The sequence below is a fragment of the Globicephala melas genome, chromosome X (genome assembly GCF_963455315.2).
Source record: "Globicephala melas chromosome X, mGloMel1.2, whole genome shotgun sequence".
NCBI lineage: Eukaryota > Metazoa > Chordata > Mammalia > Artiodactyla > Delphinidae > Globicephala > Globicephala melas.
This window is the reverse complement of record NC_083335.1, coordinates 28,078,344-28,095,785: the sequence shown is the minus strand read 5'-3', so window position 1 is coordinate 28,095,785 and position 17,442 is coordinate 28,078,344. Positions and strand designations below refer to the sequence as shown.

Here is a 17,442-nt window from a genome sequence, read left to right as displayed (position 1 = left end):
TACTGTGTATACATAGTTATGATAGGATTCCAATTTTTTTCTGGGCTTGATTTTTAAACTTGCTCAGAAAAGAAATGGGTCCTTTCTTAACAGTTGTTACCATTTATAAGATGGGTTAATTAAGCATTGAGTTTGAAATTTCACAAAACCTCACTTATTAGAGTAGCTAACAGCTGCCTGATCCTTTGCCAGCAGATAAGGAGTGGCACAGAAGGGATTCCTTATTTGATGCTTTTCTGAGTTTAAAGAATCATCTGTTAGCTGGGGCTTACCAGAGATACTTATTGGCAAATCCAAGTCCAAGGCTGTCATTCTTAGGCACCAGCTGGCTGAGGCCAAACCCAAGACCCTGACCACCATTCCTCTTTCCAAGCTATATGCTTAAAACCTATAACATTGTGAAAATTCATTTTTTGTTTTGTTGCATGGAGAGCAGGTTCTGATCTTCAGTGATGCATGCGTACAAGGGAAGAAGAATCCTTTGCCAGTAGAGAACTTTTCCTCCCCGAGGAATCATCCCCATTCTTGGGAAAAGTCATCTTTCAGCATAATTTGACAATTTGTGTAAAATCTGGAAAAAAAAAAAAAGCCCACAGTCACAGCATACTTAATGTTTGGGATGTGTCGAATCTTTGTACCAAAAAATATTCCCATAGGAATGTTGCTGAAACTGAAAAAAACACTGAGTAGTGCCAGCCATTGTCAGGCTGGGAAAGTTTGCTTTTCAGCCAGTGCTGGTTCCTCGGGAGATCAGTATATGCTTCAACTAATCCCATGAGCACAGAAAAAGCTTATGTCATTTAGGACTTTTTTACTTATACCCTAAGAGTTTATTTTTACCAGTTCTTACAATCCTTAATTCCATGTTACGTAAAAGTTGGGTTAGCAACTTTTTCAAAGTAAATGGGGTCTGTTTTAGCCCTCCTTGATAGGAAATCTTTTTCATGACTCATTTCTGAAATGACTTAGTTTTATCCTGGTAGGGAAGTCATTACCAATAAACTCTAGTACAACAAAGTATAGCTTTCTCCCAGTAAATGGAATCTCTATTAATGTATAAGAAGAGACTTTACATATATAATTATTTTTAAAAGTCATCTTTAAAGAAGGCACTTTTAAAAATAATTTTCTCCACATTTGGTTATATTCACATTGAAAGGCTCCCAAAGCCCTGTACCTGTCCCTTACTCATCTTCTCTGAATCCTACAAATAATTGTGATTACTCCAGTGGGGTTAATAGGAAGCAATAGGACTTCCTTAATAGTGCCCAAGATAAAGAGGAAACTCGAACTTCGTGTTTTTGGGTACAGACACGTTGAGAGAAGTTAATGATCTCTTTAAACTCTTCAGAGTGTTCTGTGATTCATAAACTCTTATTTGCATAATTGGAAATTTTTGCAGTACGGTTTTCACCTTAGTGTATATGGTAGTTGGTAGATGGGATAAGTATGCTTGTCGGTATGGAAGAGTGACTAAGATCACTAGCTTTGGAGCCAAACTGCCTGGGTGTAAATCCTGTCTCTACCACTTACCAACTGCAAGACTTTGGCCAAACTACTTAACTGCTGTGTAGCTCGGTTTTCCATTGGTAAAATGAATTATAATAGTACTTAATTCATAAGGTTGTTATAAAATTTAAAACATGTAAAGCACCTAGGCCACTGCCTGGTGCATAGTAAGCTGTCAATTTTTAGTTACTGTTGTAACTAAAATTACACAATAAAAGTGAATATAGATTACACTCATAGCTGTAGAATTCACGGTGGAGGAGCTGGGGTTCAAAGCCAGGTAGACTGGCTCCGAAGTCCGTGCTTTTATGTATTATGAATATACTGCCCTCAAACTCATTGCTTTTGAAGCCTGAGCTAGTGAGATATATTTTAAAGAATTAATTTAAAACTCTTTAGGCAAGCTACATGCCAAGAACCAAGAACCAAATACCAAGATCTCTAACAAGGGGTAAAAGTTGTGTGTTATTCCCAGGATTGGATGCCTAGGCTTAGAGCGCACTGGTAATATTGATAAACATGTCTTTTTTGTTTGTTTTGATATTAGGCAACTGCTTTTCCCACAGAAGTTAAAGACTTGACCAAGAGAATCCGTACTGTTCTTATGGCCACTGCTCAAATGAAGGAGCATGAGAAAGACCCCGAAATGCTAATTGATCTCCAGTATAGCTTAGCCAAGTCCTATGCAAGTACCCCAGAGCTCAGGAAAACCTGGCTTGATAGCATGGCAAAGATTCATATAAAAAATGGAGATTTTTCAGAGGTGACTACTTATGGCTTTGTTCTAAACACAACCCTGCAAAACCCTGGAGCGCAATCTGACAGTTCTTTCTTTGTCATCCTTTTTCAGGCAGCAATGTGTTATGTCCATGTAGCAGGTTTGGTTGCAGAGTTTCTTCATCGAAAAAGTAAGGCATTTCTGTTCTTAGAGATGGGGAGGACTTCAGTTAGCACAAGAATTTTTATCTTTGTAGCTTGCACCTGTGAATGTGATATGATTGAGCTCTGAAAAATGTGTTTATACCGTTAGCCTTATTCACTGTTAAACAGAAGTTGTTATAAAAGAAAACGGGATTGTTCATTTGCCTTCTGCTTTCATTAAGAGTACAAGAATAAGCTAAATAGTACAGGGCCAGGCCTGATGCCCAGTGTTTATTCTCCAAGACCGTCTCCCTGGAAGACTGCCACAAATGAAATTCTCAGGGCTTATGAGAGGCCCTGGATAATACACACCACTTATTTTCCCCTATCTGCCTCAACTTTACCAACAACTGCCCACAAATTAGATCTCTACAGCCACTCTAGTGCAACAATATCTTGGTATTAAAAGGGAGTTGGCACATCAGCAAGATGGCCTTATAAGATGTCCCTCGTTTGTATACCCATCTCAACAACAATTTGGCATCCCTACATGGACGTAAGTGCCTTTGTGGGAGTTGTGGGATCCAGCACCACATGCCAAGGGACCTGGGAGGAATTTTACCCACCCATGCATCAGGTAATAGGCAGACAGATCTGTGTCCTGTCTGTGGACCCTGCAGTGGCCTATGAGCTGCCTCCAGCCCCTCTCAGCTGCAGTCCGGGATCCCCTGGAGAACACTGTCTTTAGATAATCACCCACAGATGAGGGAGCCTTGGGGGAAGTCCAGAAGTCCAGTGGAGAAGTTCCAGCGTGCTGTCGGAGCAAAAATTATACAAGTTTGAATACACTGGAGAGGATAAGAGGAACAGTTTGATTTCACTCGTGTCACCCTTTCCCCAAGGTGGCACAGCTCAGTGCCAAGAGAGACTTTCTCACCGTGATTTCTTCTGCAGGGAAAAGTGAGAGCATGTGAGTGGGTACTGCCTTTCCCAGCAGTGCAGATGTTGCCAAAGAGGCCCATTTCTCTCCTGCCCCATCGAGTGTACTGAGTCATGAACTGAATGAGTGGGGGGCAGGAAGAGGCTGGGAGCGCAGCCCATCGGACTTAGAGGGCATTACAGGGACACAGATCCTACTAACCGCATCACAGACTCCATCAAAAAGCCCACCAACAAATTGCTGGAGACATTTAGCCTGTGGATCCCACCCAGCTGGCCCACAGGCACCCCTGGTGCTCCACGCGCCTCAACCACATACTGTAGCTGGATCTCTGTGCGTGCTCCTGAAGGCAGATGGCTAGTGAGCATGTGCAGAAAACCAGCCAGAATCGGTGGGCCAGGGAGAGACCACAAGCTTGAACTTTAGAATCACCCTTGGGAGATCAAATGGGAGGCTGTTAGCACCTGGCCTGGTGTATCGCATGATGGAGAAAAGACATACACGCTTAAGAATTCTGTCATAAGAGGGAGCGAGAACCGTGGAGCAGGTGTATCCATAGCAGGGCTGTGAAAGCCTCAGAATCCCCAGCAGGACAGATGGAAAGTTGTTCTCTCCTAAAATCAGTCAGTAAAGTTGGTTGGAGGTAACTGCTACTTCAAATGTGAAGATAGCAATGGAAGACTTCAAGGAACATGAGAAATGAAGGAAACATGACACCACCAAAGGATCACAATAATCTCGTAGTAACCAAACTCAAAGACATGGAGATCTGCAATTTATCTAATAAAGAATTCAAAATAGCTCTTCTAAGGAAGCTCAGTGAGCCACAATAAAACAGAAAATTCAACAAAATCAGGAAAATACACGAACAAAATGAGAAGTTAAACAGAGATAGAAATCTCACAAAAAAGGACCAAACACATTCTGGAGCTGAAGAATACAATGAATGAAGTGAAAAAACCGCAGTAGAGAGTATTAACAACAGAATGGATCAAGCAGAAGAAACAATCTGAATTAGAAGACCGGACTTTTGAAATTATCCAGTCAGAGGAGAAAAAAAAATGAAAAAGAGTGAAGAAAGCCTATGTGATCTAAGGGATACTATCAGCAGAAACCTTACAGGCCAGGAGAGAGTGGGATGAGATTTTCAAAGTGCTGAAAGAAAAAAAACAACAACTGCCAACCAAGAATACTCCATCCAGCAAAGTTGTCCTTCAGAAATGGACGGATGAAGGCTTTCCCAGGCAAAAGCTGAGGGAGTCCATCACCACTAGACCTGTCTTCCAAGAAATGCTGAAAAAAGTTCTTCAAGCTGAAATGAAAGGATGCTTATTAATAACATGAAAACATATGAAATGTATCCATATGAATGGATAAAGAAGACATGGCACATATAATCAATGGAAAGAAGGAAATCCTGCCACTTGGGACAAAATGGATGGAGCTTGAGGGCATTATGTTAAGTGAAATAAGTCAGAGAAAGACAAATACTGTATGATCTCACACGTGGAATCTTAGAAAGCCAAATTTGTAGAAACAGAAAGTAGAATGGTGGTAGCCAGGGGTAGCGGAAATGGGGTAATTTTGGTCAAAGGGTACAAACTTCCACTTAAAAGATGAGTAAGTTCTGGATATCTAATGTACATAGTGATTATAGTTAACAGTACTGTGGTATATACTTGAAAGTTGCTAAGAGTATAGATCTGAAATGTTCTCACTCCCCCCAAAATGGTAATTATGTGTGGTGATAAACACTACTGTGGTAATCATTTCACAATATATACATGTATCGAATCAGCAAATACACCTTAAACTTACGCAGTGTGGGATATCAATTATGTCTCAATAGAGCTGGGGCTGGTTGCAGGGGTGGAAGGGGGCCACAAAAAGGAGTCATGGTCTTGAAGGGCTCAGGATCCAGCAAGTCTAATTCAGGAATCTTCCTGAAAGCGTCCCTTTCCAAAATTAGTATTGTTGACTGTTGTACTTAAATAGTAAAACAGTTGAGTTAGGTTTAAAAATTGATTGGCAATGGACATTGCAAAGAAATCTCCCGCTATCTATCACAATTGCCAAGCTATTTCCTTGAATGCAGTCAAATGAATGACATTTGGGCAGAATGAAACCATCTTGTGGGAGTCACATCGCTGCGGTTTTGGCTCTGAGAACACTACCATGTTTTCTTTTGTTTTTTAATTCCAGAATTCCTACAGTTAACTATGTATCTTTCTTCCCAGATAGCATGACTAAAATGTAGATTCATTTTAAATTTAACACTTTCTGTTTGATACTGAATTTCTTTTGAACAATCCATATTTTGAAATTGGTATACTGTAGTATTCTCTTTTTAGTACGTAGTGGTTTCAACATGGAGAATGGGATTAATTATCAGAAGAAGGCCTTGTTTGAGGGTTTTTTTCCTACATCACCGGTATGCCTGAGAAATTGCAGTAAAAACACATTTTGAAATTGCACACCTGCAGTTGCAAAAAACTAACAAATATGAGAGCCCTAAACATGGTACTAAATAAAGTTTTAGGTGTGTCTTTCAGGTATATCAGGTTAATATAATCTCATCTTTTTCAGTAGTAGAAATCTGAAATAAGAGTTTTTTGTCTACTGAGTATAAACCCTTTATATATTGAAAATAGTTAAATGTATTAAAGTACTTCCTTAGAATTTTTTTCACAAGTGCAGAGACCTTAAAACTAAGCAAAAATCAAGAATTATTAATCTCCATTATCAGTTCTTAAGCTTTAGAATTATAACTATAGTATTGGAGAAAATAGCAACTTAAATATTGCTGTGGGTTTTTTTTGGACATTAGCTTGAGGCAGCTAGCCTGAACATCAAACAATGTGACATGTTTCAACAAGTGGAAACAGTGCTTTTAACTAGTCATTTAAGCATTTATTTCATAATACCTTCAAGGTTTTTTTTAGAATTTATCCTTCACAGAAATCAAAGAGCCCTTCTCTGAGTAGGAAAAAAATGATGTTTTGCATTTTAAACAAAAAATAATGTTAAAGGGCTTCCCTGGTGGCGCAGTAGTTGGGAGTCCGCCTGCCGATGCAGGGGACGCGGGTTCGTGCCCCGGTCCGGGAAGATCCCATGTGCCGCGGAGCGGCTGGGCCCGTGAGCCATGGCCGCTGAGCCTGCGCGTCTGGAACCTGTGCTCTGCGACGGGAGAGGCCACAACAGTGAGAGGCCCGCGTACCGCAAAAAAAAAAAATAATAATAATGTTAAATATAGGAGAGGTTTACATATTTATTTATAGGTGCCATCTATTTTTAAGCCTGGAAAATTCTACTCAAACTAGAAAATCGTATTCTAAAATGGTGGCAGTAGTAAAATCCTCAGGACTTCCCCCCTTAGCTTCAATCGTGCCAATGATCGAAAACACCTGATTTTGCTAATTAGCTGATTCAGCTGTGATAGTTATACCCAGGTGGACCACTGATGTTAAAACAGAAGTTAAAAACTTAATCTGTTAACCTGTCATTCAGTCTGAGAAATCCATGATCTAGATAAGACCTGGATATTCACAGAGTAAATAGAAGTACGTTTGAGTGCAGGACTGAAGAAAAAAGTTTTATTTATACTTAAGACACACTTATTTAACAAAAATAATTGAGCAGTTGTAGAGCCCTGTGTTTTCTATCAAGTGTCCTTGCTAATGAAGACAAAATCTTTGACGTATGGATTGCCAGAATTTTTCTGTTTTCTCAAAGTCCTGTGCCATTTCTCTTGAAGTCATTATAAAGCTTTTTTTCCATCAGGATGGAATGAAATGCTATAGCTGATGCATTGGAGACACATGATTTCCTGTTTAGAGTTTTTAAGAAAAAAAAATAGTTTGTCTCATTGGGTGGTTGCCTAAGCGAGCAAGGAAATGGGCCCCTGGCCTCCAGAGGTGACCACAGAACACCAGTGAGGGCCCATTTCTAGATCCTTTTTTTCATTTTTCAGGCCCTGAACTGAAAGGGAAAGGGGGAGGAGGTGTGCAGTTCTCCCTGTCCCACCGCCACCCTCAGACGTCTTTCAGGCAGCCAGAGTTCCTGCTCTTTGTACCAGAGATCTTAAGGGTCATCATTCTCTTCCCTTTCCCTAAGTTATCTCTAAGTGGTGATACTAGGTGTTAGTTACTCCCACTCCCAAAAATATGTAATAAGGAACAGATCTAAATTTCCTTATTTTTATTTTGTCTGAAAACCTCAAAATGTTCTAGATCTCATTCTCTGGAGCCTAGACTTAGGTACCTCTTCCTCTTCTCTTCCTGAGAGAGTGCACAACTGTTTTCCCCCAGGGAAGACAAGAATCAAGTCTGCATTCTTACACCACCACATAGCATCCGAGGTTCAGCACAGCTTCAGGCCTGTAGAGCTCCTCCAGCACCCCGGGAAGAGGAATTTCATTTCCCATAGAGTCTGTTCTTTTCATGCCTTATAGGATAATGTTCCCTTCGCCAAGTCTTTATACCCAGGTTCTGATAGCTTAAGTTCTGCAAAGCTTTTTCTTTACCCACTTCCTTCCCAATCACAGCTTTTTCCCTTTTTGCCCTCCGCTTTTACCTCCTATCCCTCTTCTGACCAGCAGTCTTATTTTATCAAGGGTTGAACTGCTTTCCCATCGTCGAAACTCCTCCCTGCTTTTTTCATGGGAGAATTTGTTTTCGAGGTGTAGTGGTCTCTACTTGGACAGTTTGCATCTTGCTTTCCCTTGGACAGCAGTCAGGAATACAGAAGCTACAGCTATGAAGGGCAAAATCAGGAATCCAGGTCACATACCAGAAACATTCAAAGCAGAGCCTCCAAGACCATGTTATGCTACAGAGGGCTACGGGAGAGCCCTCACACACGTGCCTCCCTCTGTTGGGACATATACACTGGCCTAGATTCAGCAACTTGTTTCATCCGAAACAAGACTAAACTAAACAAGACTAAAGGGAATCAGAATTTTCCCTAAGCATTTTAAAGACCCTAACAAACAAGAGAGTCCTCTTATCATTGGATAGTTTGGTGGGTGTTGATAACTTAAGCAAACAAGGGGATATATAGGCTTTTCTAGCTAGAGATAACGTCATCAGGCATAGGACTCAAGGTAATACACTTAGCAAGAATAGTGGACTCTGACGCTGAAAATCCATAATAGTGGTCTTTACACCAGATGATACACACAGCGAAGTCCAAAAGAAGACCCATAATTTACCCTCCTTCTACTTAAGGTACACCCTGGAAGACTCTTTCCCAAGATGCTTTAGTCTCATCTGATCTCAGGCATAGGAGTGTGCCCCTTTTGTCCTCCCCTAAATCACGGCCTACTAGAGAAACCCTAGATTTGGGAATCACTTAAAGTAATAATATCCTCAGCGTAGACAGGATTTTTCCCCCAGTCGTGGACCTAGCTGCCAGAGGCCTTCAGGGATTGACCCTTTTCTTTGTTAAGGACCACACTATCTCTTCAGTCAAGTTTTGGGGCCCTCTTCCTTAACTGCCTAGCTCTTGACTTCATAGAGGTAATCAAGTGGGACATTTTCTCCTAAATTTCAAAAAGTTCTCCTAATGCACTGCTACTCAGAGTGCCCCATGGACGCAACTGCCAGTCTGAGAATGGTTTCTTACTGGTCCACGACAAGATAAGGAATATTAACCCAAATATAAATCAACTTACGGCACTGAGCATGATGGTTAGTTCAGCTGAATTTGTTTTTTTATAGAAAGACTGTTGAAGAAGGAACTGATGAATTGATTTACATTCTCCTTATCGTGTTGTGATCCAGCCCTTTGAATAGAATTCCCCTAGCAGTCTATATAACAGACCATTTTAGGCATGCTTATCCTCAGAAATGAAACATGCCATGCTCTATCTTCAGTGCCTTTTATTACCTAATTTCTTGGAACAAAAATGGTCCTAAAGTCCATTGGGTCAAAGTAGATCTTATTTTCATTTCTGCCTCTCCTTTTTCTCTAACAGAAATCCACTGACTACTCCCTATGGGTTTCTCCATTTTTGAAAAAGTGCTTCAGAATAACCCCATCTTCCCTTACCAGAATCCCATCTCTCTGTCTCATAGAAGTGTGATGCTGACTTGATACCTCATTTTCTATCAAGCGTCTTACCAGAAGATGTATGTCTAGTTAGCATTCACTTAGACGAGAAGAGTTGTCAAAATCCAAGCCGTGATACATGACCCTTTTTTCCATCAGAATGCTGAGACATCTCCTCAATGTGAGGTTTGGCTTTCCTAAACCTTCCTTCTTCCTTCCCCAACCTCTAACACCAGGAAGCTTACCAAATATTTAGTCGTGAGTAGGTCATCATTTCTGAGCATCACTATTAGAGATGTTGTAGAACAATAGATTGCAAAAGCTGTCCCCTTTGTGACCAGCCATTTTCCACTGCCTAGCAGATTCAGTTATAAGGAAGCCAAAATTTCCTTAACTATAAAATGACAGCGCCCTTAGGGGTAAACGCAGCCAGAGCAGTAGTGTTTGGACATGTTCCTATGTCCAGAGTCTGCAGGGCAACCACATGGCCTTCTATACCCATACTCTTGCTTGACAGTAACAATTTGGTCCACAATCCTACAGCAGCTGTTCTCAGCTTGAGCTCACTTCCTACTTCCCAGAGGTCCAGCTGCAGTCACTTACTATACGAGCTGCTAGCAATTATTGTATCTTGAGAAAGCTAGTTTATTTATTGGTAGCTTTGTTTGGTACTAATAATTCATTGCACACTTGTTATATGTTAGGTTCTGTTCTAAACACTTTACATTTCATTGAATTCTTATAAGGTAGCTGCTGTTTCTATTTTACAGATGATGGAACTTTTTACAGTCCTAGAGAGATAAACATGTCTGAAATCACACAATTAATGATCGAGCTGGGTCTATCTAACTCCAAAAGCTCTGGTTCTCCCAGCGCCCCATCCTGTTTCTCTAAGGATGCTTCGTCCCTGGCATCTGTTTTATTTCTTGCCTCTCTTTACAAGTCCTAGGCTAGGCTAACAACCCACTTTTCCAATTCTCCAGTGAAGTGAGGAGCTAGAGATGACTACAAAAGCTCATTCGATGTTTACCTGAAAAGTACATGCTCTCTTTGTTTAGGTGACAGACCATAAACGTACACAGGATCAAAGTGTTAATAACAATTTTTAGATCACATTAGGAAAACATTTACTGTAGTAGCCATTGAAGATGATGCATAGTCAGAGAATGAAACTTATTTGTAAGTAACTTGAGCTCACCATTTGGTAAAAAGACTGGTAGGATGTATAGTAGGTAGAAATAATTTGTAAAATTCTTTTTTTGTAACTGAAAATTGCACGTATGACTTTGATCCTCACAAAAATATGTGTTTGTTTTTAAGGGTAACTAATCCCTGTAAGGCTATCTGTTATTTACAAAACACTTTTTAAAAATAAATTTACTTCACTGGTTTTTATTCACACAGAGTTATTCCCTAGTGGATGTTCAGCCTTCAAGAAAATTACTCCCAATATAGATGAAGAAGGAGCAATGAAAGAAGATGCTGGAATGATGGACGTCCATTATAGTGAAGTAAGACTCCAAGGCCTGCCTTGCCAGTTATATAAATTTAACTTCTTAAAATTTATTTACATTAAAAAATTATTACAGCTAAAAAAAAATTATGACAGCTAACTTAATTTGGAAGGTAACGAAGGGTTGATGAACTGTAAGCATTAAAACTGCCCAGGGAAAAGATGTCCCTGTGTGGAATGTGGAGCCCTATCTCTGGAACTGTTCTTATTGTCTGGTTTTAGAAATGTACCATGTATCTTCCTCAGATCACCTTCCCAGTAACCAGATCACCGTCAACATACTTTGGAGAAATCTCCGTAAAAAATATAGCTAACGATGTAACAGCTAAGGAGAGGATGCTTACAAGCATTTTAAAGATGGAAAATTTCTGCTCCAAGCTTCATATGGGTAGCAAACAGCTTCGGTTGTCAATCACTCAACAAATATTTGTTGAGCACTGACTTATGAGCAAGGCTTTGGACTTGGTGATACAGAAGCTATAAAATAATTAGATATGGCTGATCCCTGACCTTACGTCTACCTAAAGAGATAATACACCTGCTCGAAATGGAGAAAAGCAAGACAGTGCCATTTGAATAATACAGACAGTATGTTCCATGCAGAGTTGAAGGTGAGAGATGCCTTTGAGCTGAGGTAGAACAGAGGACAGTTAGGCTTAGAGAGAGGTTTGAAGCGTGAAGACACCCTGAAGGCATTTTAGCAGAGGGAGGATAACGGGGACAAAAGTTAAGAGGTGGGAAAGTATAAGGTATGTTTGGGGGCACAGTGAATGGATCATTTTGGCTAAGCCATTGGGTTCACATAGAGAAGAGTAGTAGTTGAGGTCAGGTTTTGGGAAACTTTGAATGTCTGGACTTCATTGATTAGAATGTTGAGTTGCTGTCAAAGGTTTTTGAGCAGGATAATGACAAGATGAAAGCAAGGAAGAGGAAAGGTTAATTTGGCGGTTATGTGGGAAATGTATTAGAGGTAGATGGATAGGGGCTGGAGGCAGAATCTGGAGGGCGGGCTGCCCTAAGAGTCCAGATGTGAAGCAGCCAGGTCTAAACCCAGGTAGTGACAGGTTCAGGAAACACTGTGAAGAAAAGAGGAAGACTTGCTGGCTGGGGGAGAAGAGTCAAAGGTAGTGCTAAGATTTCAGGTTTGGATATTATAGAAAAATGATGGATGGATGATTTTACAGGGAAGATGATGAAATCAGTTTTTGATGGGTGTTGAATTTGGAGTAGAAGGTTATTGAAATGGAAATAACATCAGGCCATTAGAAATTCAGAACTGAATCTAAAGAGAGAGATCAGGGTTGGAGAGCCACATCTGGAAGTCGTAGCTGTGTGAGAACCAAAGCACACTGACGATGGGAGGTAATACAGCAAGCGAAGACCAGAGAACCAAGGACTGAAGCACATTGATGTTTACAATTAAGGAATGTGAAGACCAAAGAAAGAAAGAAACAACAAAAGTGGAGAGATTTAAGGGGTTGCAACCCCACAGAAATAAATTTTTTTAACATTATATTAAGAAACATAAGAAGCAGCCAGGTTAAAGTGGCAGAGACATGTTTTATACTTTATGATTTGTTTTTTAAAATATTTTAATTTTTAAAATTTATTTATTTTTGGCTGCTTTGGGTCTTCTTTGCTGCGTGTGGGGTTTCTCTAGTTGCAGCAAGTGGGGGCTACTCTTCCTTGGAGTGTGCAGGCTTCTCATTGCAGCGGCTTCTCTTGTTGCAGAGCACGGGCTCTAGGCGTGCAAGCTTCAGTAGTCGTGGCACGCAGGCTCAGTAGTTGTGGCTCGCGGGCTCTAGAGCGCAGGCTCAGTAGTTGTGGCGCACGGGCTTAGTTGCTCTGCGTTATGTGGGATCTTCCCGGACCAGGGCTCGAACCCGTGTCCCCTGCATTGGCAGGTGGATTCTTAACCACTGCGCCACCAGGGAAGTCCTGTGTTTTAGAAAATATAAGCAATCTCAAGGTAGCTCTAGTTCGTTTAGCTAAAATGATATATGCCTAGAAGCTTTACCTGCTACTTCTATATGGGTCTCTCTCCTCATCAATAAAATAAAGGTGATAATACTATCCTGGTCACTTCACAACAAATGTGAAGGCTCTTTATAAGTCATTAGGTGCTACATAAATGTCAGACTTTATCACTGACCAACTTGATAGTAAGGTTTCCTTTTACCTCCAGAACCTAGAAGAGTAGATACTTAAAACATCCTTGTGGAATTAATTAATCATAACAGAGAATCGAGATACTTGAATTTTAATCCCAGTTCATTGCTTGACTGTGAAGCCTTGGGTAAGTTAATTCACTTTTTGGGTTTTTAGTTAGACTTCAGTGATTTTCATCTAAGACCCCCAGTTTGTGCGGGCTAGCAGCAGAAAGATTCACGGGAGTTTGTGGGAGATAAATGTTTTAACACAACTGAAGTTACATCCTTTTTTCCAAACAGCAGCTTCAACTTAGTCATAAAAATGGCCTTGCACCTGACCCTTTTTTATACTCTCAAGGAGAGCGGTCATATTTCTTATTAGTCAAGAACTGTAATCAGTTTTTTATGTAAACACATTTGTTGGAACTCTTGTGTTCTACAGTAATAATTTATACATGCTTTTCATTTGATGTATACAGATAGAATCACGTTCTCCGTAGTGCCATTTTATGTTTCAGTTTATGTAATAGGGCTTCTTCCTCGTGCTCTAGCCAATGGAAAATAACCGCCACCGATTTACAAGTTTTATTGAAACGAAAAATACAAATTGTTGTTCATTTAGTGCCTTATTTAAATAGGTTAGTTAAACCAATAATACTTTAATTGGTTTTGAAAACTGCATTTCTGACTTCTGATTTGCAATCGTTTTTAAAGATATAATTAGCATACAGTAAAATTCACACATCTTAAGTGGACAGCTTGATGAATTTCCACAGTTGTACACACCCATATAAATTACCACCAGAAACAAGAAAGAGAACGTGTCCATTCCCCCAGAAAGTTCCATTGTGCCCATTTCCAGTTAGTCTCCCCACCCCCACTCTCTGATTTCTATCATTATAGATTAGTTTTGCCATATTTTGGTGTCATAAAATGGAATCATTCAGTATGTACCCTTCTGTATCTGCCTACTTTCGCTTAACATAATGTTTTTGAGATACACCCATATTGCTGAGTATATCAGAAGTTCTTTTTCATTGCTAAATATTCCATTATATCAATGTAAGATTTTTAAATCCATTCTCCTGCTGATGGATTTTAGATTGTTTCCAGTTTGGGATTGTTATGAATATAAGGCTGCTTTAAGCATTCTTATCTATGACCTTTTGTGGACATATGCTTTCATTTTTCTTAGGTAAATACCTAGGAGTGAAACTGCTGGATCCTGGGGAAGTTACATATTTAACTTCATAAAAAATACCCAGAGTTTTTCAAAGTGGTTGGACCATTTTATATTCCTGCCAGCAATGAATAAGAGTTTCAGCTGCTTCACTTCCTCACCAGCATTTGATGTTGCTAATCTTTTTTTATATTTTTACCATTCTGTTAGACATGAATTGGTACCTCACTGTGTTTTTCACTTGTATTTCCCTAATGACTAATGGTGTTGAGCACTTTTTATGTGCTCCTTTGTCTTTCATATATCTTCTTTTGTGGAATGTTTGTTCAAGTCTTTTGCCCATTTTTAGAAATTGCATTATTTTTTTTTTTGTTGACTTAGGGGAGTTCTTTCTATATTCTGGATATAAGTCCATTGTCAAATATATTTGCTGCAGATTTATTTACCAGTCTTTATTTATTTTCTTAATTGAGTCTTTTATTGAGCAGAAAGTTTTGGTTTTGATGAAGTTCAATTTACCGTTTTTTTGATCGTTTGTTTTTGCGTTGTGTGTTTGGTCTGAGAAATCTTTGCTTACCTCAAGACTGAAGATACTGCCTTATATTTTCTTCTATAAACTTTGTTTCTGAGTTCTATGTTTAGGCTGATAATCTATCTAGAATTCATTTTTGAGCATGGAATGAGATAGAGGTCAAGGTTCATTTTTTTCTTTTTTTCTTAAATTAATTAATTTATTTTTGGCTGTGTTGGGTCTTTGTTGCTGCGCGCTGGCTTTCTCTAGGTTGCAGCGAGCGGGGACTACTCTTCGTTGGAGTGTGCAGGCTTCTCACTGCGGTGGCTTCTCTTGTTGCGGAGCATGGGCTCTAGGCACGTGGGCTTCAGTAGTTGTGGCACACGGGCTTAGTTGCTCCGCGGCATGTGGGATCTTCCCGGACCAGGGATCGAACCCGTGTCCCCTGCATTGGCTGGCGGATTCTTAACCACTGAGCCACCAGGGAAGTCCCAAGGTTCATTTTTTTCTAAACAGTTATTTTACATGGTCCACACCATTTGGGGAAAAATAAAACTTTTACCCCCACTGAATTGCTTTGGCGCCTTAGTCAAATTTCAGTTCTTTATATGTCTGTGGTCTATTTCTAGACTCTGTTTTGTTCCACTGATCTATTTGTCCATCTTGATACCAATATCACACTGTCTTGATTACTATAACTTTATAAGTCTTGGAATCGGGTAGTGTTAGCCCTCCAACTGTATTCTTTTTCAAAGTCATTTTGGCTCTTCTGTATCCTTTGAATTTCCATGCAGAATTTCGAATCATTTTTTCTGTTTCCTCAAAATAGCCTGCTGGAAGCTTTGTAGAGATTTTGTGACATTTATATATCACTATATGGAGAATGGAGAGCTTAACAATACTGAGTCTTTCAGTCAGGTCTTATTTAGTTTGTCTTTAATTTCTCCCAGCAATATTTTGTGATTTTTCAGGGTAGAAGTCTTTTCCTGGGTATATATTGTTAGATAATGGATGTTCTGATGCTACTGGAAATAGTATTGCTTGATTTTTTAATCTTAGTTTTCAATTTGTTGTTGCTAGTATATAGAAATACAGTGATTTTGTGTGTTGATCTTATAATCTGTAACCTTGCTAAATCTGCTTTTTAGTTTTAGTAGTTTGTATATTCCTTAGGGTTTTCTACATACACAATCATGTCATCTGCACAGAAAGACAGTTTTACATTTGCAAATCTCTGTGCTCTCGCTCTCTCTCTCTCTCTGTCTCTGTCTCTGTCTCTGTCTCGCCTTATTACACTGGCTAGGACCTTCAGCATAATGTTGAATAGAAGTGGTAAGAGCAGACATTCTTGACTTGTTCCCAAATTTAGGAGAAGAGTGTTCAGCCTATAGGTTTTGGGGTTTTAGTAGATGCTCTTTATCAGATTGAGAAAGGTCTCTTCTATTCCCTGTTTCCTGGGGATTCTTTTCTAACATCATGAAGTGGTGTTGAGTTTTTTCAAATGCTTTTTCTGCATCTATTGCTTGAGATCACATTTTTCTCTTTTGTTCCGTTTACATGGTTCATTCTGTTTACACTGGATTTATTCCTAATTGTAAACCGACTTTACATCCCTGGGACAAACATTACTAGTTTGTAATAGATTTTTAACTCCCCCAAAGTTCCTCCTTCCCACTGTTGATAGAAATTTTAATTTGGCTATTAAATGTTAATATATAGATTATTTTTTCAAGTAGCAGCGTTTAATGAACATCTACTATGTACTGCCGCCATACTAGTGACTGAAGAAACCAATATAATACATTGTCCCTACTCTTGAAGAGTCACAGCCTATTTGGAAAGTCAGATACATAGATAACAGACAAGTATAGTGATAAATGTCCACCCAATGAATTATCAGAGTAAGAAAAAAAGGTGTCTTGTGTCTTGCTACTCTTTGTTAATCAGGAGAAGAATCCTGGCAGAGGTGATACCTAAGCTTTCTTAAAGGGTTAACTAAGTGAAAGGGATTAAAGGACAAGAGGGTACAGAATGGACAAAGGCGCAAAGTTAAGGCAACACCATGGTGCTTCAGAGGAACTACCAGTAGCTCATCGTTGTTTAAGCATCAAGTACCAGGCTGAGCATGATGCATGATGATATTATAAAAGTATCAGCCAGATCACTGCAAGGCTTGTGTGCCAAACGAAAGAGCTTGTCCTTAGTTCTGCGAATGATGGGAGCCATCATGAGATTTTAAGAAGGGAAGAAGGATGTGGTCTGGTTTGCATTTTAATCCGAACCCTATGGCAGATTTGTGGAGGATAGATTTGAAAGTGCCAAGGCTGGAAGATCAGTTAGAAAACAATAATGAGGTCTTGAACCTTAGCAATGAGAGCAGAAATGGAGAAGAAGGGGCAGACTTGAGAAATATTTAGGAAGTAAAACTGGCAGAACTTGGTGATGGACTGATTAGAGGATAAGTAAAGAAAGAGAGTGTATTAGTTTCCTAGGGTTGCCATAACAAGGTACAGAAACTGGATGGTTTAAAACAACAGAATTTTATTGTCTCACAGTTCTAGAGTCCAGAAGTCTGAAATCAAGGTGTCAGCAGGGCCATGTTCCCTCTGAGACTCTGGGTAGAAGCCTTCCTTGCCTCTTCCTAGCTTCTGGCGGTAGCTGTCGATCTTTGGCGTTCCCTGGCTCGTGGCTCCGTTACTCCAGTCTCTGCCTCTGTAGTCACATGGTGTT

General features: G+C 39.8%; 1 protein-coding gene across 2 annotated transcripts in view; it reads left to right on the top strand.

Moving 5' to 3' along the window:
- The window catches only part of DOCK11 (dedicator of cytokinesis 11), a 193,665-nt gene that overhangs the window by 151,590 nt on the left and 24,633 nt on the right, over positions 1-17,442 (top strand). For both annotated transcript variants that reach the window (XM_060291970.1, XM_060291969.1), the window contains 3 exons: positions 2,057-2,272; positions 2,360-2,417; positions 10,763-10,869. In XM_060291970.1, the coding sequence (XP_060147953.1) occupies positions 2,057-2,272; positions 2,360-2,417; positions 10,763-10,869 (381 nt within the window). The remainder of the gene's footprint in view (positions 1-2,056; positions 2,273-2,359; positions 2,418-10,762; positions 10,870-17,442) is intronic.